Source organism: Coturnix japonica, chromosome 6 (assembly GCF_001577835.2).
Source record: "Coturnix japonica isolate 7356 chromosome 6, Coturnix japonica 2.1, whole genome shotgun sequence".
NCBI lineage: Eukaryota > Metazoa > Chordata > Aves > Galliformes > Phasianidae > Coturnix > Coturnix japonica.
Window position 1 is genome coordinate 14324999 of NC_029521.1, and position 26153 is coordinate 14351151.

At 53.5% G+C, this 26153-nt stretch overlaps 2 protein-coding genes across 2 annotated transcripts; one reads left to right on the top strand and one right to left on the bottom strand.

Moving 5' to 3' along the window:
* Positions 1-283: 283 nt before the first annotated feature.
* On the top strand, positions 284-5381 carry ELOVL3 (ELOVL fatty acid elongase 3). The gene is made up of 4 exons (XM_015866765.2): positions 284-461; positions 2776-2907; positions 3352-3503; positions 4112-5381. Exons 1-4 carry the CDS (start codon positions 409-411, stop codon positions 4531-4533), a joined length of 759 nt encoding a protein of 252 aa, XP_015722251.1. The 5' UTR covers positions 284-408; the 3' UTR covers positions 4534-5381.
* A 2252-nt stretch (positions 5382-7633) lies between these two features.
* Positions 7634-24611, bottom strand: PITX3 (paired like homeodomain 3). Its single transcript, XM_015866764.2, has 4 exons — positions 24498-24611; positions 14085-14225; positions 10351-10556; positions 7634-9127 (listed from the first exon to the last, which is right to left on the bottom strand). The coding sequence occupies exons 2-4, from the start codon at positions 14191-14193 to the stop codon at positions 8564-8566; spliced, it is 879 nt and encodes a 292-aa protein (XP_015722250.1). The 5' UTR covers positions 14194-14225; positions 24498-24611; the 3' UTR covers positions 7634-8563.
* Positions 24612-26153: the final 1542 nt, after the last annotated feature.

Consider the following 26153-nt stretch of genomic DNA (forward strand, 5'->3'; position numbering starts at 1 on the left):
CTGTGAAGACTTTGAGTGTCTGGCAGAGAGAAGAGGGCTCAGGTTCCCTGGAGCTCCGTGTCTGTGTGGTGTTCGACTGCAAGTGCCCCCAGCAGGGCTGTGCATGGCACAGAGCAGAATGCCTGGTGGCCACTCTAGTGACAGGTGTCCAGGTGGAAGGCAGGAGCTTGGAAGAGCAGAATCTGCAGGCACACCGAGCCGTGCTGTGTTCAGCACGTTATGGCTACGAACCCCGAAACATATATAAGAACTGCAGACCGCAGGCCGGGAGCTGCCAGCAGCAGCAGCCCCGGGCTACCAGGGCCGGGAGGGGGCGGTCCCGGGGCGGTGCCGGTGTTCGGCTCGTAGCAGACAGCTGCGGAGCGGTGCGGAGAGGTGCTGGGCTTCAACCCATCGGAGCTGGAGAACATGGAGCAGAGCTTCAACGAGAGGGAGGCGATCGGGTGGATGCAGGAGAACTGGTGAGCGCTGGGCGCGATGCTGTGGGGAAAGGGGCTGAGGCTGCAGCACATCTCTGCGGCCGTGCGGGGATGAGACAGAGCAGCTGGGGCTGGTGGGGGGGCTGAAAGGAGAAAGTGGAAACTATGGCCCGAAACTACTGGGGAAGGGATGGCAGGTCCCGGCCTGTGTTGGAAGCTGTCCCTATGTGGCAGAATTGAGGTGTGAGGATGAAAAACATCTGCGAGCACAAGCTCCTGTGTTTGCACTGAGGCTGAATTCCTAAACCTGCAGCAAACTGCTGCTGTCGAATAATTTGGTGCCTGCACCATCAGCCTGAATAGCCAGGCTCGTTCCTCAAGAGTATCCCCGGTGGCTTGATGTCGTAAATGTTATTTGATGGGCAATTGCTCCCCCGGATTCAAAGAAGATGTTGCAGAGTAGCCTCCTTTTCTTGTATGGAGCTCTTGTTTAAGCTATTTCTTCCTGTGTTTCTTTGGGAAACTTGCTTTACCCACTCATGCATTCACACAGAAGCCAGCTGAACAATAAATAAATTCACTAAGCTCAGTTATATCTTGTTCTGAAACTTTCTCTACCTTTTGAAGAGCGAGAGGCAGATCTCACTCGCTTTCCTCGTTGCTGCCCGCAGTTTTCTTGCCCTCATAACACCTTTAATAAATGTCCCTCCTCAATGTTTCCCTTTCATCCCAAGGGAAACCCCAACAAGTTGCCTTCTTTCTCCCGTCGTGTGACTGCTTTGCTGTGCTTTTCTCTGAACATGCCTGCATTACACTCTGGCTTCCTACTGCTTTTCAGTTTCTGGAGCAAAGAGTTGGCTCTTACCTAAATAACTTTGGGGCAAGAAAATGGCTTTCCATTTCTGGAGGTGTTCTCAGCTTGGGTATCAACTGCTACAAATACTAATTGCTGCCTTGTTTCTACCAACGTTTGGCTCTTGTGCAACTTTGTATTTCAGAGAGGATGGCCTGTTTGGTTCCCAAGCGCCCGGAGAGAAGGGAGCTGCTCCCAGCCTTTCTGACTTCTTTTCCCACTTTTGCATATATTAGCTCCCAACCGTGGGATGCAGCTGAGGCTCAGGTGGAGAGCTGGGTGGGGCTGGGAAGCAGTCCCTTACTACCATGTGCTGTTATCGGTGGCACTTGTCCCTGGGGGATGGCGCACTGAGTGCCTGCAGGGACAGGCTGGCTGCAGCGAGCACGGGGAACTGGGAGGAGACAAGACCAAACCTGCTATGAGGAGGTTGCATCTGCAGCGTTGCTGCGGGGAGGATGGCTCACCAGTGGGTCTGCTGGCTGGGGCTGGGCTCTGGAGCCCATGGGCAGGGGTCTGCTAGGGCTAAGACCACCAAAGCAAGTGCCCTGCTCCAAGGAATTAAGAGCTGGAAGGGCAAGGTGGCAGCCTGGTCCCCTTCACCGGAGCCCCTCGGTGCTGCCACGCTGCTGGGACTGAAGTCAGGTCACTTCGCAGCTTACTTAAACAGCTGCTTATGCTCCAGTAAAGTCTGAAGCCAAACCAGGTGGTACTTTGATCTTCATCCTTGTCCCAGTGAAACAATTGCAGGATTAGATCCTGCAGACGTGCCCCAGCTCTTTGCTAAGGACTGGCATTTAAAGAGGCTTGATTATGTAACAGTTTCTGGAGTAGTTGCCTATCTCCTTTTCTCTCCCGCACTTTCCTGGCAAGCAACTGAGAGGTGCAGCAGGGCTCTGCAGTGCTTGGGTTTGCCTGCTCAGAGAGTTCCACTGCAGTGAGCTCAGCAGCATGGCAGAACCTTCATCCCTAGGCACCAGGCTGCTGGACCTGCTCCCACAGGGCAGTTGAGGGCTTGGTTTTGTACTGGGCCATCGGAATCTGCTGCTCACCCTGTGTGTGAGAGCTGGGCTGTTAGGGCTGTGTTTCAGCTCCAGTTCCTCTGCTCTGCTTGGTTTTCATCCTACTGCATGGTGAAACCTGTAGGGGAACCGCCCTATACTGCAACTGGTTCCTTTGAACAACACACAGGTGCACAAAGGGACAAAACACATCAGCCTGTCTGCTTGGGATCCTGCTTGCAGGTTGTTGCATCCTTGTCCTGTGAGGTCCTGCAGGTTCCTGCCTGGTGGAACAGCTCCCATTCTCACCTGTGATCCCAGGATTTCCCCTCCCTCACTTCCAGGAGAGGCTTCCTCTGACCAAACCCAACCCTAACATGAAGACGGGTGATGTTTTGTTCTGTTGTTGTTGTTGTTGAGAACTCTGCTGGGCACACAGAACTCCACTGCAAAGAGGAGCTCAGCCTGGCTCTTTCCCTGACTGCTCCTTCTCTCCTTGCAGGCGTAAGTCCTTCATTTTTTCTGTAGCTTATGTGGTTCTGATCTTTGGAATCCAATATTTAATGAAGGATAGGAGAGGCTACAAGCTGCGCACACCACTGGCCCTCTGGTCCCTGGGGCTGGCCTTGTTCAGGTAAGAACTCTCAGCCTAGCATTACCTGATAAGTTCTAGCTCTGGTTTGTTTATTTATTTTATCATGCAAGATGTAAAGATCTTGGATTTAAACATAAGATTAATATAAAGATACTTGGTTTCGAACAGTCTAGTCCTTTGGCACTGGTTTCCTAAAGTGACAATGAGAAAGCTGCAGTCTGTGCTCCATAATTGAGTAGATTTCACATTGTCAACATTGCCCTCATCCCCACATCTTCAGCCTGGTGGGGGAGCACAAAGGGAGCCTACTGCCTTGCCAGGCACTGAATATAGTGGAGCACCTCTGCTTTTGAGCACAAGTTGGCTTGGAATGACTGCTCATGGTCTGTTGGGAGATGTCATGAAATGTACAAGCTGACAACAAAGAAGCTTTCTGAGAGTGGACTGGACACAGCTTGCAGATCTCCTCTGGGTTTCTTGCAGTGCCATCGGGGCCTATCGCACCTGGAAGCACATGATCTCCATTCTGACTACTATGGGATTTAAACAGTCAGTGTGCAATCAAGTCTTTTATGTCGACCCCGTCTGCAAGTTTTGGGTCTATTTATTTGCACTGAGCAAAGTGCTGGAACTGGGTGAGTCTGAAACCTCTCCTTTTGCAATGTGTTCAGAACTTTGCTTTTGCAAGCAGGCTTTTCTTCACAGGTCTCTGTCAGAGAACAGGGCTGTTTTGCCTTGCATGTCACTTACTTTTCTTGCTTCCTGTTTCTCATCCCAGATGGCACATTGCCTTTCTGCAGGGTACAGCCTGATATTCTTGCACTGGTTTCACCTCTCAAACCAATAGGCCATTCTGCAGTGGGAAGGCAGCAGCAGATGGGGGAGTGCTGGGGCACTTGTGCAGCCCCACGGGGTTTTCTTGCATCAAACCTGCAAGAGCTTGCTTTCCTAGAACAGGAACCTGTTGGAGCATACATGGCAATGCTTTCATTGGCGAGTGTCAAGTTGGTTAAGAGCAGAAGCTGCTTGCAGCAGCACAAAGCGGGTTTGAAGGACTCAGTAGGAAGTTTATTCCCTGTGAACCACAGGTGCCTATATGGGCAAATTTGACAGGAAGCCAGTCTTGGTGGGCTCAAGCCAGGTAATAGCTTTAACATTACAGCTCTCTCTTTCTGTCTCACCTGGAGGCTTGTGTAGCTTCTTTGATTTGCCTGACTGATGATGTACCTCTTCTCCAACCAAGGTGACACTGTGTTCATTATTCTTAGGAAACAGAAGCTCATCTTCTTACACTGGTACCATCACATTCTCACACTCATCTATACCTGGTACTGCTACAAGGAGATGATGTCTGGTGGCGGCTGGTTCATCACCCTAAACCTCACTATCCACACGATCATGTACTCCTACTACACTGTGCGAGCAGCAGGCTTTCGGTTATCCCGCTGGATTGCCATGGCAATCACCGTTTCACAGATTCTGCAGATGGCCATAGGTGTAACATTGTGTATCTTGCTCATCTGGTGGAGGAAGGATGAGGATTGCCTTTGCACTTGGCCTGACATTTCCTTTTCATTCCTGATGTACCTCAGTTATTTGGTGCTCTTCTGTAACTTCTTCTCCAAGTCTTACCTGGTGAACACTCAGAAACTGAAGGGAGAATAAAACTGGGGAGGGAGGGAGGAGAAAACTGGGAGGGAGGGAGGTGAGAGTAAGGGGAATTTTTCATTTCTGTGTGGAGCTCAGGCACCAGATAGGATGCGGGGTGATGAGGGTCCCTGTGGATGAAAGCCTTCTGGTTAACTCATGCACTGGCCTTTGGCATGTCTCCCTCCCACTGGGGACTTGCCAGAATGAGCACATGAGTTGCCATGTGCAATGCAAGGAGGAGGGGGGCAGTCAGAGCTGGGGACTCCTTTGGTCCAGCTCCTGGCCTATATGATGCTGCCTAGTTTTGGGCTCATTCTGTCAAAGTAGAGAGGGAAGGAATCATGCTCTAGCTCATCTGCTGTCCTTCTTGGCTCTGCTGGTGATGAAGCCCCTCCCCACCCCCACCCCCCTCCCCACTGATACAAGGAAAGCAGTGAGTGGCTGCAATTCTACTCTCCCCAACTGTTTGCAGAGCATAGAATGTGCAACTCAGAAGCAACACAGACCTCTGAGCTGAGCCTGGGCATTAAGCCTTACCCAATTTGTTATAGATGTTCAGCATGCTGACACAGGTTCAAATATAATCTCCCATAATACTACACCTAGAGTCACACAATGAATCACACAAATGTTAGCAGCTATTACCATGAGGGAGCTGAGCTGGCTGACCAGGATGGCTGCTGCCTGGGCCCTGAGTGGGACCAGGCACTACTTTGGGCCCTGCCAAGGGACAGCCCCATGGGTGGGAAGCAGAAGGGTCTGAAAACTCCTCTGGGTGCATTGGAAAAGGCAATGGTGTGTTGTAGGCAATGGTGATGCCTGAAAATGACTAAAATAAACACTGTTGTGTGTGGGTTGTTTTATTTGATGCCTTATTTCTGAGCAATGGGGGAAGCACTGATTTCACCATGTGCCCTGCTTGCTTGGCCACAGCGTGGCTCCACCACGCTTTGTCTCTCTGTGGAGCATTTCCACCACTGCCTGCAGTTCCCCAGATTCCCTCCCCACCTTGTGGCCCTCTGCTTCCATGCACAGCTTCCCTCACCATGGAAGGGCTCTGGCAGAGGGGAGCGTTGGCTGGCTCATGGCAGCAGCACACCTCATACCAGGCTCAGCAGGCACAGAGATGCCCTGAGTGTTCCATTCACACTGCAAAAAGAGTGAAGAGGAGATGGGTGGCACAAGCCCTGCCAGCGAGCAGTGCCTGGACAAAGTAATCTGCTTCACTCCCATGGCAGGTAAGGATGTGGGGAAGGAGAGCCTTGGCTGCCACCGAAATGGATTTTTTAAGGATTCTGAAGCTGTGTCATATTCTAGACTCTCGAAAGAGCTTTGAAACATGATGTAGCTGGAATGCTGGGTGGGGGCAAAACCTACTGGATAACTGTACCCAGAGAATTATCTGCTGTTCACTGCTGAAAGGAAGAGTTTGCTGAGTGAACTTCAGGATGTCTGTCCTGAGGCTGGTTCTGTTCAACGCTTCCATTAACGATCTGGATGGAGGAGAACATGTGCATGCTGTATCTGCAGACTGGGAAGCGTCCAGTGACAGCCTGTAGAATAAGCAGGAGCCTTCTAGAACGTGCTGCTTGGGTAGCAGAACCAGAGACACAGCTAGGGAAGTGCTGAGGGGCTGAGCATTGGAGCTCGGTTGCACTAAGAAGGCAGGTGGCATCTGGAAGGCAGGACACCTCACCTAGGGCTCACTGCTGCCAATTTGATCACTTTGTTCTTTGTTTTTGACCATCTCTGATGTCTGCAAATTTTAAGGTTTTTTTTTTTTTTTTTCCCCAGAATTCTTCTGTTCTTTGGTGCCACTGTACAAAGTGCTCTCAGCTCAGAGCTGGTGTGTGACTGCTGCTAGGTCTGGGCATGGTGGCATGGTGCACTCTGACTGCAGAGAGGTGCTTCTGGCTTTGCTGTATTCCCACCTGTGCCCAAGTCAGCATGGGGGGTGGGGTGCTGCAAATGCAGGGAAGCAGCAGCTGTGGGAAAGGCCCTGTATCTTGGTGCAGGATTGGAGAGAGCTGTGGCAGTACCTGGCTGTGGCTATTAGTGGGGACTAGGTGCAGCTGGGGTCAGGATTAGCTGAGGAGAGGAAACCAGAGGGGTTGAGCTTCTGTTCCCTCCTTCTGTAGGAGAGCCAGGGCAGGCAGGGGAGTCAGTGTGAGAGCACAGTATGTGTGTGTGTGCAATGGGGAAGCTTCAGGGTGGAGGCATGGAAGCCACCTCAGCATCATTGTCATCTAGCAGCAAGGTAAGAGCTCAGTCCTGTTTTGGATGTGCTACGTGCTTTAGATGTTGATGCTCAGTCTTTGCATGAACAATGCAGTTGGTGTTGTGCTTCCAGCAGTAACTGTTTTAATGAAGGGATTCCTCACTATGATTTAGCTCAGAGCAAAGCATAGTTCACCTATAGCATTGTTGGACTGACATCTGTAGTGGCTTTCAGAATCTGTTCACCAATACCTTCAGCAGCAGCTGCTCTTTGTGCAGCAGTCTATGGTAAAGATGGAGTGATTTATATGTTGTGCAAAAGGGGCTATGCTCTTTGTCTCTTAGCAAGGATCCCTTCCTAGCTTAGTTTACTTCCTCTGTGTGCTGGCAATGTTGCAGAAACCTGTTTTGTCCCAGTTTTGCCTGTCCCGCTCACCCATGTGGGATGGTTTGTCTTGTTGATGTGTTGGGGTTGTGCCTGCCCCTCAAGTATGTGCCCCATGTGGAAGGAGACCAATCTGAGTGGGGATGTCCCACTGCTTACAGAGCTTTCTTGAGTTCTTGGAGAATCCCACTGTGTCTCTCGGCATTGGCAGAAGCTACAGGTCCTACTGTGCATGCACCTCCCAGGAGAGCAGCTTTGTTTTACAGCTTTCCTGAAAGAAACAGCAAAGGGCCAGAGGGGTGGGCAGGTATCTGCAACCCCTCCTGGAGGTGCTGTTTGGAGCCAGGAGTGCTGCAGGGACTCAGAGGCACCAGCCCCGCACAGTGTGATGGGGAAACCTCAGCACAGAGTGTGCAGCCTGCACCTACCACAGGCTTGAACTCTATGTTGGTGCTTGCTTTTTGAATCTTTAGACACCGGGTTGTGCTCTCAATAACCAGGCAGGCAGGAGCCTTAGAGGGACTGTGCCAACTTTTATTTTTATTTCCTTTCTTTGAAATGGGATTTGAGGAAGGGATGGAGATGTGCAAGGGGGAGCTGATTGTTGCAGAAGGGGATGCTTTGGATGTATACTGGCAAAGGTATTCCTGTCTGACTGGAAATGAGTGGAGCAGTGAAGCATGGCAGGCAGCACACCACCTTGGTGGATATGCTTGCTATAAGGAGTTCTTGTCTTTAAGGTCTACTTCACAGTTTACTTCCTGTATGAAACAAAAAGGCATATTTTAACATATAGGTCTGTATATGTGTATGTATGTGTATATATGCACGCACATATTTTATATCCTTACAACTCTCAGTTCCTAAAGGAAATCTGAAAGGCTGTGCCTCTAGATGTGGTCTCACGGGATGCCAATCAGCCAAGACAATGACTGGCTGCCTGATAAGAAAATGAGTGAGATATTCTGCACCAACCCTTGTGTGTGTCAGGGGAGAAGGAGGGGATTGGCCAAGCACTGGAGAGCAGCCTCATGACACCCCATCCCTGCATCCCACTGTGGGATGTGGGGTTTAGAGGGGCCAGGCCAAAGCATTCTGAGCTCATCTTCCCACAAGCTAGGCATGCTGCCTGCTGGGGCTCCTGCTTCCCCATAGGGCTTCCAGCAGACTGTTTTGGTTTCCTTACCAACAGGGAGGGTAAGTGTTTGGTGGCCAGGGAAGGAGGGAAGTTGGGAGGGGAAAGACAGTCAAAATTCACCATACGATAGTTAGACAAATCTTCATCGAGGTCCATCTGCCTGCTTGCTGTGTGCCCTCACTTTCTCATGCTCTTTTGCTCTCTCTTGCTTCCACTCTTGCTCTGCAGGATGTACACTGTTGTAGGGCTAAAGGTCTCCTTGTGTCAGGCTAAGGTCAAGTCCCCAGTCAGCAGAGAGCAGCACTTCATACAGGCCTGTCCACGGCGTATTGGCAAGGGCTTAGGTTGGAAGCTGCCGTCTGCACCGCCGGGTAAGTAAAGTTGGCATGCTGCTTGGCCTTCAACCTCAGGCTTGCCAGGCTGGAGTTGCACGTGTCCCTGTACATGTAGGGGCTGGCTGTGGAGGCGTAAGGACAGGCACTGGATGAGACGGCAGAGTTGAGGCTTGGGCTGTTCAGGTTGTTGATGTTTCCCAGATTGTTGAGGCTGGAGGCCGGGACGCCAGTCACTGCAGAAGGGACCATGGATGAAGGCATGGTCATCGAGGCGATGGAGCTGGGTGGGGAGAACATGGGCTGGGAGGAGAGGGGGCTGACGTTCATGGAGTTGAAGAATGGGAAGCTCTTAGCTGAGAGCGGGCTGGTGGCGAGCCCTTTGGTGGCCCAGTTGTTGTAGGAATAGCTGGAATACACGTCATCATAGGGCTGCATCAGTCCATTGAACTGGGCTCCAAAGCTGTTCTTGCAGAGCTCGGCCTGCTGGTTCCTCTCCCGTTTCCTCCACTTAGCCCTGCGATTTTTGAACCAGACCTGTAAGAGAGGAGAGAGGTGAAGTGGCGGAGAGGCACTCTGGGCTGCTCCTTGGCCTGTTTACCCAGCACAGGAGTGGGTGAAGGGCTGGGTCTGTACCCAGGGATGCTGGGCAGTGGGCAAGGTGCTGCAGTGAGGTGTTTGGGCTGCAAGATCATCTCCTGTGAGGAGTCACCATGTTGATCAAAACACAAGCAAGATGCTTAGAGAGCACAGAGTAACATTAGGTGTTTGAGGCCACCTAAAGGTGGTGCTCAAGACTTACCGCAGGCCTACACCGCTGTGTGGATGCTGATGCTAGGCAGTAGTGCTGGTCCTGTACAAACTGCATGTTCAGGAACTGCCTTGGGAAGCCTTTCCTGTCTCTGCTGTAGCTTTGACTCATGGTCCCTAGGCACTGAAGCTGCACTGTGTTTGTTTGGCATTAACTGGTGGAGGAAATCAAGGAGTGACCAGGAGACTGGCCCAGGTTCGGTTCTGGCTTTTCCCTGGCGGGCAGAAGCCTGTGACTGTGTCCTGATACAGGCTAACAGACAGGTCCTGCTGCTGCCTGCCTTCTGTGTACTGCCTGACCTGCTGTGTTTAACAAACAAATGTCCTTCTGGGGGTTGGAAAGGGAGGAAAGCTGAGACTATTTCCACGTGTGCACAGCTAAGGAGCAGGGGTTGGGAGCAAAGTGTTCAGGGATGCAGCTGGAGCTTGCTCAGTTGAGGAAACAACCTCTCTCGCTTTGATTTCACCTCAGCATCAGCTCAGAGAACACTAAAATACTGTCTTCTAACAGGAAAATCTGTTAGTGTTGGAGGGACTCAAACAATAACTTCCCAGAGCATGGAAGCTGCTGGAAGGCTATTCACACTGCTGCTAACTCATAATTCTAGCAGCAGAGAGAAGCTCTCATTCCAGCTGGAGCCCTGCCATGCTGTGCCTGTGACAGCACAGCAGTTGGGGAGCCCCAGAGGGTGCCCTCTGGTGAGGCTGAGGCTGGGGAGGCTCAGTGACGCAGAGCCTGGGCTTTGGATGCCCCTGTAGTGCTGCAAGCTTGTGCTTGGGGAGGAAGGTGTGAGTGAATGTGGCTATGTCAGACAGTGTCGGAGTTATTTGTGAGGTTCTTTCAGGGTGGGGAAATGTTCTAGTGCCCCTTTTTTGGGGGACAGCTTGGTGGCTTGCATTACAGACAGTTTCCTGCCCCCCCAGGGGTGAGTGCAGGGCCGCAGTCCTACCCGCACTCGTGCCTCCGTCAGGTTGGTCCAGACTGCAATCTCCTCCCTGGTGCTCATGTCAGGGTAGCGGTTCCTCTGGAACGTGGCTTCCAGCTCCTGGAGCTGCTGGCTGGTGAAGTGAGTCCGCTGCCTCCGCTGCTTCTTCTTGAGAGAGCCGTCCTCGGGGTTGGAGTCGTCTGTCTGGTTCTGTTGGGACTTCTCGGTATCTATATGCAAAACAAAGATGGGAGACATCCCCTGTGTTAATGTGGGGGCTCAGCTGCGTTCGGAGAGCCCCTCACAGCCTGCCCTCATATGACTGCTGCCTGGATCGCACAGCCACCCAGGCAGCCCTTGGGTTTCCTCTGTCACTCTGACGATGGGTGGCGGTGGTAAAACTTTCCCAGGCCAGCTATATCCTACTGTGCTGAGATCTTACTGCCTAAGGGTGCCTGTAGAAAAAAGTTTGAAAAGAAATCATCATTCATAATGCAACTAAAGATCAAATAGTGCTTTTGCGGAGAAGTGGTTGGGGAAAGGCAGACTGCCAGTGATGGCAAGTTGAGGATCTTAAATTAACTAAACCCAAGGAACAGGCTTTTTTTTCCTCCTTTCTCCCAGTCCATCCCAATATTTTCTTACTTAGGAATACCTATTTTGAATTTTAGGAAGGAGGAAAAGGCCTTATCTTCCCTTACATTATTCCAGCATCTTCTGTCCTCTCACCCCTGGTCTTCCCACTTGGAGTTCCCCATCCAAGTGACTGAGTCCTTCTTTTGCTGCCCCTCTGGTGAATGTCCTGAAACTATCAGTGTTTGTGTGGATGTGTAACCTCAAAGTGCAGCTTAGCCTCTGCCATCACCAAGTGCAGAGCTAGGGGTGCCTACCTGTGCTGAGCTGGGATGGAGGTGAGCAGCTCGGCCACGCCAACTGCCTCCCTGTGCAACAGCCCTGCAAGCAAATGTTCTGCGTGTTCAAACGTCGCAGCCGAACCCCTCAGCAGTGAATGGAGGAAAACTGCAGCTGATGTCTTAGAAAAAGTTTTACCAGGAGCTGAGAGAAGCTGCCATAGAAGAGAATTCTTCCAGGCAAAACAAATTGCTGCTGACATTCACCACCACTTCATTCTGATCTAGAAGCAGGGTGAGATGCTTCCAACTGAAAACTTGGTTTTCAGCAGGGAGGGGAGGTGCTCTTTTCCAGTCGGAAATATCAGCAAAACCAACTTGAGATTATTGCAAACAATGGCAGAACTATTGTGTTTGGGAGATGAATCTTTTCAAAACTCCTGGCATTGCTCCACTGGGTTTCAGATGAAAAGGACTTTTTTTTTGGTTGTGGGTTTTTTTAAGTGGAAGCTGGTTTTAAAAGACTTTAAAATCCAAGAAAAAAACATCCCAAAGTGGAAGTTGTTCTGTACAGCCTCTGAAAACTCAGAAGGGCAAGGAAACAGGAGCCTGGAATATATCCAGGTGAGAAGAAAGGGGTCTTCATCTCCAATACACGTGCCTGTCAAAAACAAGTTCCATAAAAAACAAATGGAAGAGAGAAGCCCTAAGAGGGAGTCAGAAAAGCAGTTGGTCGTGCTCTGTTAGCTCAGAAATCCCTCCTGTTGCTTCTGGGAAAGCCCTGCTTCCTTGGGCCTGCCTTGCTCAGAAGGTGCTGCAGGGCTCCCACCCCTTGTGGGGGAGAGTGCACACTGGACACACACTGCAAAGTCTGAAGCAATGCAGAGTTCCCGTATGCTCCCCATTCTCTGCCTGCAGGTCTGTGGGATGTTTAATGCTTACATTGGAAATACAGGAACTCCAGGTACGTTGTAATGCAAGCTGGCTGGGAAGGCATGATCTCCTGTTTCCACTGCTGGAGTGCAGCAGGCTTTTCAGCTGGGCTGTACCAGGATGAGGAATTTCAAAGTGTACTCTTGAAACAGAAGAAGGCACAGGTCTGAAAAGTGGACCAGTGGGGGCTGGCTATAGTCTCATAGTGCTCTCCTCACTAACACGAGCATCCTCATATGGGAGTACCTTCCTGCAGGACTGCTGGAGGCTCTTGGCTTTTTATTTTATTTTGAGTAGCAATTATTGCTGAAGGGATCAGCCTGATTTCTCTAGCTCAGTGCTCTAAGCCAGAGTTGGAAGAAGGACACTCCTTCATTGCTCATTTCCAAAACACATTAAAAAGGCAGCGATGGCACAATGTTTGAGCTAGTTATTGGGAATAGCTCAGTACAGATGAAGGGACAACATTTGGTTTGTTTGCTAAGTCTGGGTTAATTAAAAGCCTGATGCATGCATGGGACATGTTCCCAAAGGAGCCCTTATCTGTGGGTTTCCAAAGAGGCTGCTGCCAAATAGGAGCTGTGCCCAAAACAGGAGTTCCTGCTGAGAGCTGCCCCTCTTCCCACAAGGAGAAATTACACCCAAAGGGAACGACAACAGAGTAAAACCACCAGCTAATGGGCTGCATCTTGGTGGAAGAGTTAGGCAAGCAACTTACATTCATCTCCTCCACGCCCTGTGGGTCTGGGCTTTCTCTAAATCTTGTGAAGCCCAGGCAGATGTAGAAAACCTGCCTCAGAGTCTGGAAAAACCTCTACAACTATGCCTCCCTCTTGCTGTCCTTTCTGGTTCTGCACCTGCTGCCTTTGGCTCTTCCTGTGCATTGCTTGCAGGGACTGTTGTCTTAATTTCTGCTGTTTCTCTAGGCATGGAAAAGTGTACTGTTAAGAGTGCAGTGTGGGTGCCACAGTGGGGACCCCATGGGAAGGAAGGTCCTTGCGGTCTGCCCTGGATCCCGACCAAGGAGCCAGCTATGGAATGTATCTCTCCCTTGTTTCCTGCCTGATGAGATCTAACATGAGGGGCTGTTGCACACACTATTACCATCAGAGGATGAGGAGGACCTTGGAGAGCTAAGACAGACCAGGTTTCTTCCCCATTCCCCACCATCTCTTGCTCTGCAGAGAAGAAGAAGCTGAGCCCAGGGTAAGTAGGAATGCCTGGTGAGAGTGCAGGAGGCAACATCCCCTGTGCATAGGTAATGCCAGCATATAGCCACCTTCCTCAGATGCTTTATTTCCAGCCTGTTTAATACGGTGAAGAGTGACGTAGTCAGGCACCCGATGTTTATTGTTGACCTAAAATAGGCTGTGAAATGCATCCCGTGTGCATTCACCCACTCAATGAAACTCCTGCAGTCATAGCTGAAATTAGCTCCTCATGCCTAATGGAAAAAAAGTCTGCTCCCTAGTTGGCAGTTTTGTGCGGGGAACAGGGCTCGACTGGGAAGTCACTTGGATGGAGATGCACTGTGTGTCCCAGCAGCTGATGAGGAGCCGCCAAGCTTGGGGATGTGCCCGACTAAGGTATGTGTGCAGTAGGGAATTCAGTGGCTGGGTTCTCTGACCATAGTTATTCTGGTACAGCACCCTCCGTGATGATCGCTCCAGGGAATTTTAATCTGCATCATTATGCTGATTAGTTTCTGCAAGTGCGTGAGCCCAGAGGCTTTACACAGGGAGCAGCAGGTTGTCCCCAGCCCTTGGCTCCCCTTGCACAGGGAGCTTTGCATTGTCTCTCTTTGACTGCACCTGAGAAGTTCAGCTTGAAGTTAACCCAAAGCATGGAAAGTTTCCAACTGAGCACTTGGGCAGCTCCTGCTGTACAGCGATGCTTGTCCCACATCTCCCCCTGCTCTCTTTCTGCCCTGTGCCCTGGATGCTGCCCACCAGGAGCATGAGACCTCACACTCACCGCTATGGTCCTGCCCCTTGCAGCTGTGCTCGTGCTGGGGGGTGCCAGAGTCTGAGAGGGACAGGGCTGGGCTGCGAGCCTCCGCGTCCGCCAGCAGGTTGAAATCCATGGGGCAGGAATGGGTGGTGGCGAAGGAGGAACCTGAAAAAGAGGTGCAGAGTGGTTAGGGAGTTGGATCTGTGCCCATGACCTCTTCCTGTCCGTGTGAGAAGGGACTGGCCAACCCCTGAGGAGAGGCCTAGGGAAAGCCAAGGATCCCCATGTGATCCTTGGACCCCTTCTGGGTTTCCTGGCTGGAAAATGGAGATGCCAGACTTTCTGCTGAGCTCCCCTATAAATCAAAGATCATCTAGTGACACTTCTATTTACAGCCTTCAGAGAAAGAGCCTCCAATTTATAGGTGACATTCAGACTGAAATAGCAACACCAGAGCATGCTGTGTAACGGAGATCTGAGGAAGTGGTCCTAGGCCAGCCAAGGGCTGTTAGCACCTTCCCCAGACATCTCGCTCTCCCATCCTCCCTCTGCAGTTTCCTCAGGCCCTCCTTCACCTCCCTGCAAGTTGCTCAGGCACAGGCAGTGCCCAGAACCCTGAGGCACTCCTAAAACCATGGGCACAGACAGATGTGCACGTGCAGAAAATTTCATGGCACCAGGAGCAACGCATGCCAAAGTGCACAAAGGCTGCCACAAGCTCCATCACTGCAAGTGGAATACTTTTGGGCAAATGAGGACCTCTGAAGCCCGAGTTAACACGGGAGTTGCATTACATGCCCTTGGGTGCCTGGGGACAGGCACTGGCACCTCTCAGCCAAAGGCTCCCCGGTGCTGTCTATTCCCATGGGCTGCCCTGACAGCACCCCAGCTGGGAGTTGCCCCCAACTCTCACTGCTGTGGCGTCTCGTCTGCCCTTTTCATCATCCTTTGTTCCAGGGTCAGTTATTCTGTCCTGTTCTCTGAGCTCTCCAAGCCAATGCTGCCTGTGAGCTTATCTCTGTGGTACAACACTGGGGGCTCACAGAGTCAGGTGGGAAGTGTTACGTGCTAGCAGCCCATCCCTGCCACCTGGGCAAGTAAGCTGGCCCTGTGAGCCCTGAAGCTCAGGTTTCAGCTCATGATGTTGCTGTATGTGCCTTGATGGTCGCCAATGGATGTGCTGGTTTGATGGTTCCTGAAGAAGAGCAGCTGGGTGCGGGACCTGCATCTCCCAGCAGCCCTCCAGTCCCTGGCTCTGCAGCAGCCCCTCATGCTGATACGTCACAGCCACTGATACGACGTGGCTGCAGGTGGGTGCTGCTGGGACCAGGTGCTTGGGATTCTCAAACAAGGCTACAGGCAGTGGTGGAGACTGAATGGCTGGTGAAGGGCTGCACGACCCCTTGAGCCCACGCGTGCCAGGACCAAACTGTGCGAAGGTCGCATTTCAGCTGGGCTGTGTGAGCGCTTAAACATGTAAACAAGAGATTAATAACAGAGCTGTCGCACCTCCTTTGGAGCTGGATGACAGTGACTAAGAATGTATTTTCAGAGCTGTCTAAAGCCTCCTGTCACTCTGAGCAGGGCTGCTGCTGGGGTCTTGGTGAGGCCAGACCATACCTGTGCTCTCAGGCTGTGGTGAGGCTGGAAACTGGTGCTTCACCCTACTGGTGTCTGCTGCTGGTTTGCTGGTGAGAGCCTCAGCGTTTCCCCCTGCTCCCTGGAGCTCCCCATCCCACCGCTCCTGAACCTTAGTGCTGGCTCTGACACACCCTGAGAGCAGCATCTCAGTAGAGACCCAGTGCCAGTTTCCCAGAGCACTGCTTCCTGCAAGTGTCTCATCCTGGGTTGTGGAGCAGCAGCTCCATGCTCACCACTTTCCCCAGCCTTTGGCGACCTTTGTTGGCTGCAGACCATGTACATGCAGCCCTGTTGCTTTCTGCCCTATGTATGCACACAGCATGATGTGACGGCGTTGTGTTTTCTTTAATACCTTTGCAGGGAGTAGGGGGGAGTCCATCTGCTGCAGATATTGCCATGGCTTTTTGCATTGCTCTTGGAATTATGCAGAAACGCGCAGTGAATTAATTCCCTGGATTAAGTCTTGATTAAGATGTGTGTCACTTTGCTGTCTCAGAATTTATTAAGAGCCCTTCTTGAGGCGGCGGCAGATGGAATTTCTGCCCAATGTTTGTAGATGATAATTTCCCCTCTTCTACAGCCATTTGCATATGATTGCATCTGTCAAGCACAATTTCCTCTTTTCGAGGGCTTGACTCCACACTGGACCAGATTTAAGGAGGAATTCAGCTTCTTGCCTGGCTCTGTGTGCAGGACAGTGTCCTCCATGTGGTGCCCTGTGTGCCTGAATCATTGTACCTGTCTTGAGCAGGTTTCATCCGTGCATACTGGAGCTATAAAGCAAGGACAGGAGCATCGCACAGCTGGTTGTGCGGAGGTGTAAATGACAATATCAGACACCAGGCTTGGGGTAAGCCAGTCCCAGTATTTAGGGCTAGGCACAGTGTGGCAAGTGGCCTGCTGCAGGGATGTGCTGTGGAATCAGGCTAACACTGGCTCCAAAACAAGGCCCACGCTCAGGTTGAAACTAGCTAGTGCTTCTGAGTCAAGAACCAGTTTGCTCTTTGAACTGAACTTAAAACTAGGAGAGTTTCAGAGAGGAAACTTTGAATGTGTGCGATCGCATACCCACTGCACACACCATATGTGGTGGTAGTAACCCTATGTTACTGCCCATATGTAACATAGGGTAACGTAGTAAATCTATGTTAGGGTTACTTTGTTACCCTATGTGGATCTCAGTAACAAGTGGCTCCACTGCCCAAGAGCAGAGACTCCTCCACTTGAGGTTGGTTGGTTTGTGGTTGTTTTTTTTGTTGTTGTTGTTTTTTTAAGAGGAGTGGGAAAGAACCATCAAGGCTGACTACAAGCCAAGCGAGGCTAATTATAGTGGTGCCTTGGGTGCTGCCCATGGTGAGAGACCTGGGGACTGACAGGAGTGCTTCACTCATGTCCCCACATGTGCCTGCAGAGCTGAGGCCCCAGCAAGTCTGCCTGTGGGAGAGGCTGTCTATCTGGGTGCCCAGGCTGCCAGCATCCCCCTCTGCCTCTTGGTTATTTACCCACGTTGTCAGGAAGTTGAACTGTCTGTCTGTACTTGGGTCCTGGGGAGGCTGAGCTGCCATGGGGCAGCCCCTTCCTCTGTTGTGTATCAGAGGGAAAGATGCTGGGGCTGCCCTGTCCTCTCTCAGCCCACTGCTCATGCAGGAACAGCACCACACTAGTGCTGCAGGTTTGGGTCTCCTGTGCCACAGAGCACCTGACACAGGAATCATGCACTGAGCTGAGGACTGGCATGCTGCCTGGGAGGGCTCCTTCCTGCAGCTAGAGAGCAAGGATGGGATGAGAGAAAAGAGTAAGTCTTCTCTTTCTCGAGACCACAGGAACATGATCACAAGGAGATCAGGGTCAGCTGCTGCTAAACCTCATTGTGTAAACTTAAGTCTCTGATCTTAATGGAATTGAAGCAGGAACCAGGCAAGACCATTAATCACTGGAAAATAACCAGCAGAAGCAAAACCGTTACCTGGTGTGCAGCCCCATTACAGACAGGAGAGCAGCACACCATCTGGGCTACCCGAGGAGTGCTTCCAGGTGTGCAGAGCAAACTGATGGATCACTGACTGCTGATGAGTGCTGAGTCACTGCTTATTATGATTTCTCTATTTGGTCCTTGCAGTGTGGTGCTAGCCCCTGAGCTTTGGTGACGGGCATTTTCATAGCAGCGCATGCTTCTTTGAAGCCCGAAATACTGTTTTTTCTCTACTTCATCAGCGGGATTTGCCTCATGTCCCTGAGGTTCTCAGAGTCTCATTGCTTGGAGCTTGTTATTTGAGCCACAAGAGCATTGTGGGCAGTGCATGCTACACTGTTGTGTGTCCCATGTGGGCTGGCTGTGAGGGCTGCCACTCCATACCCATCCTCTGTCTCCATTACTGGAGAAGTTTCTGATAACTCGGATCAGGGTGGGGAGATGCACTGCTGCCAACTTGGTGTGTGATGTAGGTAACATTGGCTGCTCTGGGATGCCATTCCTCACTGCAAAAATGATGTTAAAAAGCCTTTTTGAACTGGGGGAGGCGATGAAGTGAAATTCCTTTAAGTGTTTCCAGATCATCAGATAAGAGGTGCTAGGGAAATGCACAGCCTTGCTAGACACTGTCTGACGTGCCCTGTGGGGCTGGGGTCAGTCCACAAGGTGAGGGTGAGCCCCAAGCTGCAGCAGAGGAAAACAGCCAAATGCCTGTTCTGGGTAGCAGAGAGGTAATAATGCATTGGTCTCGTGCAGGACTGTCACAGTGGGAGCATCCCAAGGGGTGACAGCTCTGTACCGATGTCTGCAGGAAAAATAAAAAAAAAAAAGCCCACAAAAGATGTGTGCTGTTTGGCTGTAGCATGGGTTATGAGCTATGTGGTGTAGTTCTCCCTGGTGTTCCCACTCACTGGGTCTGTGTGTGGCTGGTCCCCAGCCCACAGCAGCACTGGGGGAGCCCTGGGAACCAGGCAGTGCCTTCACTCAGCTTGTGCCAAAGCAGTGTGGCCAGGCACCCCAGCAGAGTTGCCCTTAGCCTGCCTGTGTGGCTCTGAACTGGAGGCTGGAGATACCAGTCACAGCACAGGAGGGAAGCACTGTCTGCTTTCCTACAAAGCTGTTCCTTTCTGTACTCCTTGAACTCTTGCAGGAACTGCAGCATGGGGCTGGTTGTGTCCAGCTGCCTTCCTGGGTGCAGCACCTTGGCTCCATCAGCCAGGGCTGTGCTTGTCCCTCTGACAGGCTCTGTGGTTACATTAATAAAGCTGCACTTTGTTACAGCTCAGTTTGTTTGTTAGGCATCTGGAATAAAATAAATCAGCTGAGGCTCCATTCTGCCATAACGAATCACAGTTGCACAAAGTTGCTGGCAGCGTCAAGCTTTGGAGCACAGGAGTGCTGGGAGCTGTGCGTGCTTGGAGGGTGCAAAGTAATGGATTGCTCTGGTGAGGGCAGAAAGAGGCTGAGATAGGGGAGAAATTTGGCAGTGAGAATCTTGCAGCCAATACAGAGCAGGGAGGGGGCTCTGCTCACAGGTCCCTGCACACATGACACGTTTGCCCACATCTGTGCAGGAGCAGAGCAGCTGTGGTGACCGAGCCTGGCGGCAGCCTGCCCACACAACCACTGCTTGGCGTGCGTGCAGGTGTGATTGCTGCAGCAATTAAAGGGAGGTGGTCCAGCGCCTTTAGGTATCTGTGCAGCTGTAAAGTTGGCCCATTGAGGGAGGGTGGGCCAGGAGACAGCCAGAGCAATGTGGTTCCAGCTGCCTCTGAGCTTTGTATGCAGATGGAGGGCAACAGATGACTCAGCCGCTATTGGGGATGTCAGTGGCTCTCACAATTAGTAAACAAGCTGAAGAAAGCCCCTAATCAGGCAGGCTGAAGGTCAGAAGGCCCGGCCATGCCGCCAGCACATCATACCCCGCATGCAGCTCCGACCTTGGTGCGCGGTGAAGCTGTCAGTCAGTGCTTCTGCCATAAATCTCGCCTGCAGAAGTTTGACTCGTCCATAAACAAAACTTGGCTAAAACAGCAGCTAGAGAGAATCTTTTTTTGTGTGTGCTGCAGCTGGGCTGCTGCTGTAGGGCAGCCGTGCAGAGCTGGGGCTGGAGGAGGGGTGGTGGTAGAGCCCAAATGGCTGTGAGGGATGCACATCCCATTGCCTGACTCCACTGCTGTCTGAATGCAGCAAGCGGGGAACTCAGGGTGCAGCATCTTGAGGAAGCATGGAAAGGATGCTCAGAACTACCAGCCCCCTTTGGAGAGGCACTGGGCAGCTGCTGGAGCACCGACCACCCCCCTCCCCCCCCCGCCTTTATGGCCCTTGCACCATGCCCTGAAGGTCAGTCTGTTTACCCAGACATCGTGCGGAGGGGAGTGAGGGGATAATCAGCCGTTCCCACTGCAAACACGGCCGGCCCCTGCGCCACAGCCTTGTGCAAGCGACTGTGCTTGCAGGATCGGGCTCAGGGCTCCATAGAAAAACTGCTCTGTGCCCGTGAATCTGTGAGCACAGAGACAAGGGAAGCAGCGAAACCTGGCTCTGAATGTCAGGGTCCTGAAATGCACCGAGCTGCCCGGAGTCTGTGTGCGAAGTCTGGGTTGTTTTTGTGTTATTGTTTTTTTTTAAATCCCTAGTTTTTTCCATCTGTTCCGTGCTGCATCCCACACAGAGCCCTGGGAGGTAGGCATTTGGGTGGGTAAGGAAGAAAGCTGCAGATCCGTCATTACTCATTCAACCCAGCCCGCGGGCAATCCCATCAAAGCAGTGCAGAGCAAAGGGCCGGGGCAGGGGGAGCGGGCGCTCTGCGAGCGGCTTGGGTCGCAGCCCTCCAATACAGGGACACCTCGGCACCCCGAGATCCGCCGGCAGCCCGCATCGGGTCCACGCGCTGACTGCACAGCCACAGCCCCGCCGCAGCTGAGCTCCAGCGCCCGCTGGCAGAACGATGCTGAGAAAGGCTTCTAACCGGACGCACATTCGTTCACCGCTCCTCGCTTTGCCTATGGGATTGCTCCCTGGTTAGGAATAGAGCAGCACCAGCACAGCGCTTACAGCTCAACGAATATCACTCACATCTATGAGTATTCTTCAAACACCCCGGTACACCCCATCCTCAAGACTGCCTGACTTTCATTTTAAGGAGAAAAAAAAAATAAAAATCCGTGCATTTGCTCTAAAAAAAAAATAACCTTGCAATAAATGTGCATCCACAAAAAATATATATCCTGCAGAACTGGAAGTTTGGGATATTGTGGCACCAAAAATAAAACTGATGGAACAAAAAGGGAATTTCATGTGGTTTTCATTGTCAAGTCTAAGCTCAGAAACAAACAGGAAATAAAAATGGCTAAAACAAAAGGGATTTCTTTTAAAGCGTGTTCAAATCCAAGCGGGGAGCTGCTTTATTTGGGAGGCATTTTCTGTTTATTTGTCTTTCAGAAAGACAAGTAAATAAAAACGTCCACACTCAGACAGGTCAGCGTGATTTACGGCTGAACTCTCATACATCTCTTTGGACGGTTATCGTTGGCATCTCCTAAAAACTGGCCTCACAAAATTGGCACCGGGAGAAGGGGTTGAGGGTTCCCAGCCCCGACAGTGGTGCTTTTGGTTCTTTTTTTGTGCTGTCTGCAGGCAGCACTGCCGGAGCTGAGCCCTTCAACCCAGCTCTCGCCGAGGCTCTGCTAGCAGCAAATTATGGCATTTATTTAAATAAAGGGGGCTGGAGGAAGAGGGCTGTGAGAAACAGCCCAGTATGTGATACACCCTAGAGACACTAGCAGTTCTGAGGCTGTCAGCTTCTGGGATGGTGGAAGTTGTTGGATGGGGTTTGCAAACAGGTGGCTTGTTCACAGAAGCTCGGATGGTAATTTCTGAAGGGTTAATTGGACAAATGCAGGTCTGCTCCAGTTGAAATCACAAGGAGCTGGAGCACCTCACTGCCTTTCTGAATACCTTGAGAGGTCAAAATCAGATGTACAAAATTAATAGCAGCTCCTGCACTTTAACTCTGGGTTCCCTGCTCTTGTGCATGGGTAAGAAGGGTGTAAATGCTTATTTTCTGGTGGAGCTGCACTCTGGGAGACAGTGCAGAGCATCGTAGAGAGGTTCAGTAGCTGCAGGGTGTTCAGTGCTGCCAGAGCTCAGTTTCTCCTCTGTAACAGTGGACCGTGTCCCCTTTCCTAGCACACCTGGATCTGTCCCCAAAGACCCCACAGGAGCTGGTGGTACTGCCAGTCCCAGTCAGGGCAGAGCCAGCCCCTGCCGCAGCACAACCTGACCCACTGTGCCTTCAGCAGCAGCCTCAGGGCTGCCTTAAATGCCCCACGCAAGCCAGGAGCTAATAACCAGCTTCATTCAATTCCCAGTCACATTATTATCCAATCTGCCAGAGGCATTAATATTCAGAGGTGAGCCAGGCGGAGGGCAGGGGTGCCGGCACACAAAGGGAGGACAGCAGGCACAGTGCAGCCGCACAAATCCTCTCTCTCTGGCTGCCTGCATCCCAGCCCCACACTGCTGGAGGATTTTCCCCAGCCCCAGCTGTGGTACCAGGCACTGCAGACAGAAGGCAAACCACGGGCAGCCCAGAACTCAGCACTGTGCCCCAGCCCAAAGCCAGGTTCTGGAGCTGGCACAGTACAATGCCCTTGCACCCCAGCATTGCACGGCGAGTGGGGACCTCCTCCCGGTGACCAGGCCCTAAGCAAACCGCAGCCTCCTGTATTCGGGCAGGCAGCAGTGCCACAGCTCCTGCTCCCTGCCCTGCGTCTTGCCCCATTGTAGGGCACGTGGCACAAGGCCACCAGCCATCCCTATGGGGACTTAATTCCCAGCCCAGGACCTCCCCTGTCCCCAGAGCTGGGGCACATGTGCCAGGTCACGAGACAGAATTCATGTCCCCGGCACATCTCATCTTCCTTTCGGCGCGCTCTCCCAGATCAGGTTTCTGGATTTTTCTTTTTGGCAGTTTCCAAAGTTAGCTTTACCTCTCAATCTCACGGTTTCAGTAGCATCTGACAGACAGAAAAGATGCTGCTTTTTTGCCGACCTTCCTATGAGGTGCATGAATGGATTTATTGCAATTCAGCCACAGTTGTAACATCTATTATTTGCCAGAATGAAGCCATTTCAGAAAGGCAACAGATACTAAGTGAGGCTTGCAGACATCCCTCTATCAAAGCAGAACTACGAGTCGTCAAAGGAGTGTCCGGGACAGGACACATTTCAGTTACTGAGATATAGCTGTGTTTCACGAAGACTGGCTCTCATGCAGCGCCGGCAGCGAACGGAAAACACTGTCCTTGCCCTGAGCCCTCGCACAACGCCCGATACGGGCACAGTGCGACCATCTGGTAACGAAAGCCACCTCCTGCCTCGTTTCTGCAGCTATCAGTGTGGCCCGGCAGCAGCTCCATGCCCCGCCAGTCCCTCTGGAGCCAGCAGCAGCTCTTTGTCCCCGCAGGAAGGCATCACGCAGCTTACAAAAAGCCCGTCCCTCCGAGGGAGCAGAGGGCTCGAGAAAGACCTCGCTGCCATCGCCAGTAGTGCGGTAGGACACATCACGGGTGACGCTCGTGAAAGACACCTTCCTGAGCTGCTGCTTTTAGCATCTCCCTAAGCCGCAGTGAGGACGAAGCCATGTCACGCCGCATTCTACAGGCCGGGTGCAGAGAGCGGCAGGGGAGCGCCGGGTTCCCCTCTTTGCTTCCCGACCCACCAGCTCATACCGGTTCCCCCCGCAGCCCGCCGGGTAGCTACGAGCCGGGACCGCGGCACCGAGCCCAGCAGAACCGCCGGGGGGGCCGCCCGTCCCGTCCCCGCTCAGCTGTCCCGCGGCGGGGGCGCGGAGCCGACAGGTGTGCCCCGCTCAGCAGCACCGGGCCGGGCCCCGCCGCCCCCCCGAGCCCACTCCGGCAGCTGCAGCGCGGGGCCGCTCCCAGGGCCGCCGCCAGCCGGGGCCGAGCCGGGAGACGGGCCCGCTCTCGTTGAGCGTGGAACAGCCGCGCTCCGTCGGGCGCCGCTCCGCTCCCTGCCCCCGGCGGTCACGGCTTCCCCGGGCCGCGCTCATCGTCGGGAAGGTGAAGGAGCCCGCCGTTCCAGAACCCGGCGTTCGACCACCGGCTCTGCTCGGAGCCTCCCGGCGCTGCCCGGTCCCGCTCCTTCCCCCGCAGCTGCCGACGGAGCCGCCGCCGGGGATCGGCGCTTCCCTCGCTCCTTCCCCCTCAACCCGGCCGGCTCCGCTGCTCCCGGCGGGTACCCGCAGCCACGGGCCGGCTCGCCCTCACCCCGGAGCTGCAGGGAGGTCGGCTCCGCTCTAAACAGGCGCCAGTCCGTTACATAAATATCATTTATCCAACTGTCCGAACGCCGTCGTGCTGCGGCGCTTTTCCCAGGCGCCGTCTCCCCGCGTCCCGCTGCCCCGGGCCCTGCAGACAGCTGAGCCGCAGCCCGCAGCGCCGTTATTTACAGCGAGCCCCGGCTAATTTAAACAGCCCCGGCCCCGCTCGCCCCAGTGGAAAATGCCTAAGTTTAGCAACTGCCAGGGGCTCCGGGAGCGCTTGCCGGGAGGGGTACGGAACAGCAGGACCGGCAGGACCGGCAGCACCGCGGCCCCGATCAGGGCAGGGCAGAGGGCCGGGCCCGCTCTCCCGCTGTCCCCCGGTTCCTGCCCCGGCGCTGCGGTCCCAAGCGGAGCGCCCCGAAGATGCTCCCGCCCCGCACCGGATCCGGACGCACCCGGGCGGGCACCGAGGGCGCCCCGGGGAGAGCAGCGGACCACCCCGTTCCCAGGAGGCGTCTGACGGAGGGGCACTTACAGCAGCTCCAGATGCGGGCTCGGCTCGGCGGCCTTAATCCTGCGAACGGGATGACGCCGCTGCCCCTGCCCCACTACCCGGACCGCTCCGCCGCCGTCAGAAAGTAAATCCCCGCGACTCTCCGGCACGCTGCGCCTCGCTGCCGGCCTGCGGCTCACGGGGAGGGCGGAGGGCGCCGGCCGACTGCCGCCCATTCACCCGGCCCATTCACTTTATGGCGACGGCCGGCGCCCCCCGCCAGCTGCACCGGGCGCCCCGCTCCCTCCCGCCCCATTCCAGCTGCGCGCCGGCCGCCGCCCGCCCCGTCCAGCACCGCCCGCCCCGGGCCAGCCCCGCTTCCACACCGACCAATCTCCGCACGGCTCGCCCGCATCCCGCCGCTCTCCGGTCCTCCGATTCGCAAAGGCTGGCTCTAGATCACGCCTTCGCCGCGATGGCCGCGCCCCCGCCCTGCCGCACGGCTTTCGCCGCCGTGGCCGCGCCGCGGAACGGGTGCGGGGTTCGGGGGGTCCGGGTGCGGCGCTGCCGGGGGGCACGTGTGGGTACAGTTCTGCGACCTGGACAGGCGGTCCGCCGCCGTCCGGACCCGCAGCCGGCTGCTGGGCACGCAGGCAGCTGCAGCCGTCGGGAATTCCGGTTGCGCGTTAGTTACTGCCCGCGCCGTCCCAGCTCTCGTCGCACCGGGAAGCTTCGGCTTCCTCTCGTGGGCCCCGCCGCGGGGTGCCGTGCATCCGCTGCCGGGCGTGGAGGGAGAGATGCGCGGTCCTGCGGCCGGGTTTCCACCCTCGGGTCACTTCATTACTGATACGTGCGCCGGCTTATGGTGCCAAAGGTCAGCCCGGAGTTCTTCTACAGACGTGTTTTAGAGATTAGGAGATAATGTGAGAATAGGAGAGGATTTTAACCCCGCTGACTTATGAGCCGTACCGAGGGAGCCTGCTAAGCGCATCGTGTGGCACATAGATATGTAAGGGTAGATAAATGCACATGGGAGAGCTGAGGGATGTGAAGAGGGGTTAAGAAGACGTGGCACTATGGACTGATGTTCAGAAACACACTAACATGGCAGTGCAGGGGGTGTGGGAAAGCTCGAGAGAAGCTGTCAGTGTTGAGATGCTCGTGAGAAATTACCACGTTTATTAACAGTAGCAACCTGAGGTTCCCATTTGCCTCAGTGCTTTGTGCCTCCAGTATGTGACTGCAAACCAGATCCCATCTTTTCCCATCTCTGATTTTAACCTCCTGCAGGAGCAGGCACAGCACAGCAGCGCTGGCACTCCCCAGGACAGTCCATCCTCTCACCACATGCCTAAGGGAAGGAGAAAACCCAGCTCATGGTCTGCAGCAATAAAGGGAATTATGTGAATCGCCTCTCATCCCTCTGAGCCTTCCACCGTGAGTAGCCCTCAACAAATACAGGCAGTGCTTATGCTTGAAAGTAATGGTGAAACAAAAGTATTTTTAGCTATTTCCTTTGGGCAACTGCAAATAAGAACCAGCACTCCATCTCAGGCTTGTTCCCTGTGGAGTGCAGCATGAAGGCAAACTGGGAACAGGAAGGCTGTCTATGGGACAGCCTCTTCTTGCAGCAACCATCTCTGGGAGGGAGGGCTCTCCATTTGATCATGAAATGTAGCAGCAGCTCTTGTGGATGGT

Bases quoted from the DNA above. Each gene is read 5' to 3' on its own strand.
- ELOVL3 (XM_015866765.2), top strand. From the start codon at position 409: ATGGAGCAGAGCTTCAACGAGAGGGAGGCGATCGGGTGGATGCAGGAG. The intron at 462-2,775 runs GTGAGCGCTGGG...CTCTCCTTGCAG, and splicing joins GGGTGGATGCAGGAGAACTG to GCGTAAGTCCTTCATTTTTT. The intron at 2,908-3,351 runs GTAAGAACTCTC...GGTTTCTTGCAG, and splicing joins CTGGGGCTGGCCTTGTTCAG to TGCCATCGGGGCCTATCGCA.
- PITX3 (XM_015866764.2), bottom strand. From the start codon at position 14,193: ATGGATTTCAACCTGCTGGCGGACGCGGAGGCTCGCAGCCCAGCCCTG. The intron at 10,557-14,084 runs GTGAGTGTGAGG...TTTTGCATATAG, and splicing joins CAAGGGGCAGGACCATAGCG to ATACCGAGAAGTCCCAACAG. The intron at 9,128-10,350 runs GTAGGACTGCGG...CCTCTCTTACAG, and splicing joins TGACGGAGGCACGAGTGCGG to GTCTGGTTCAAAAATCGCAG.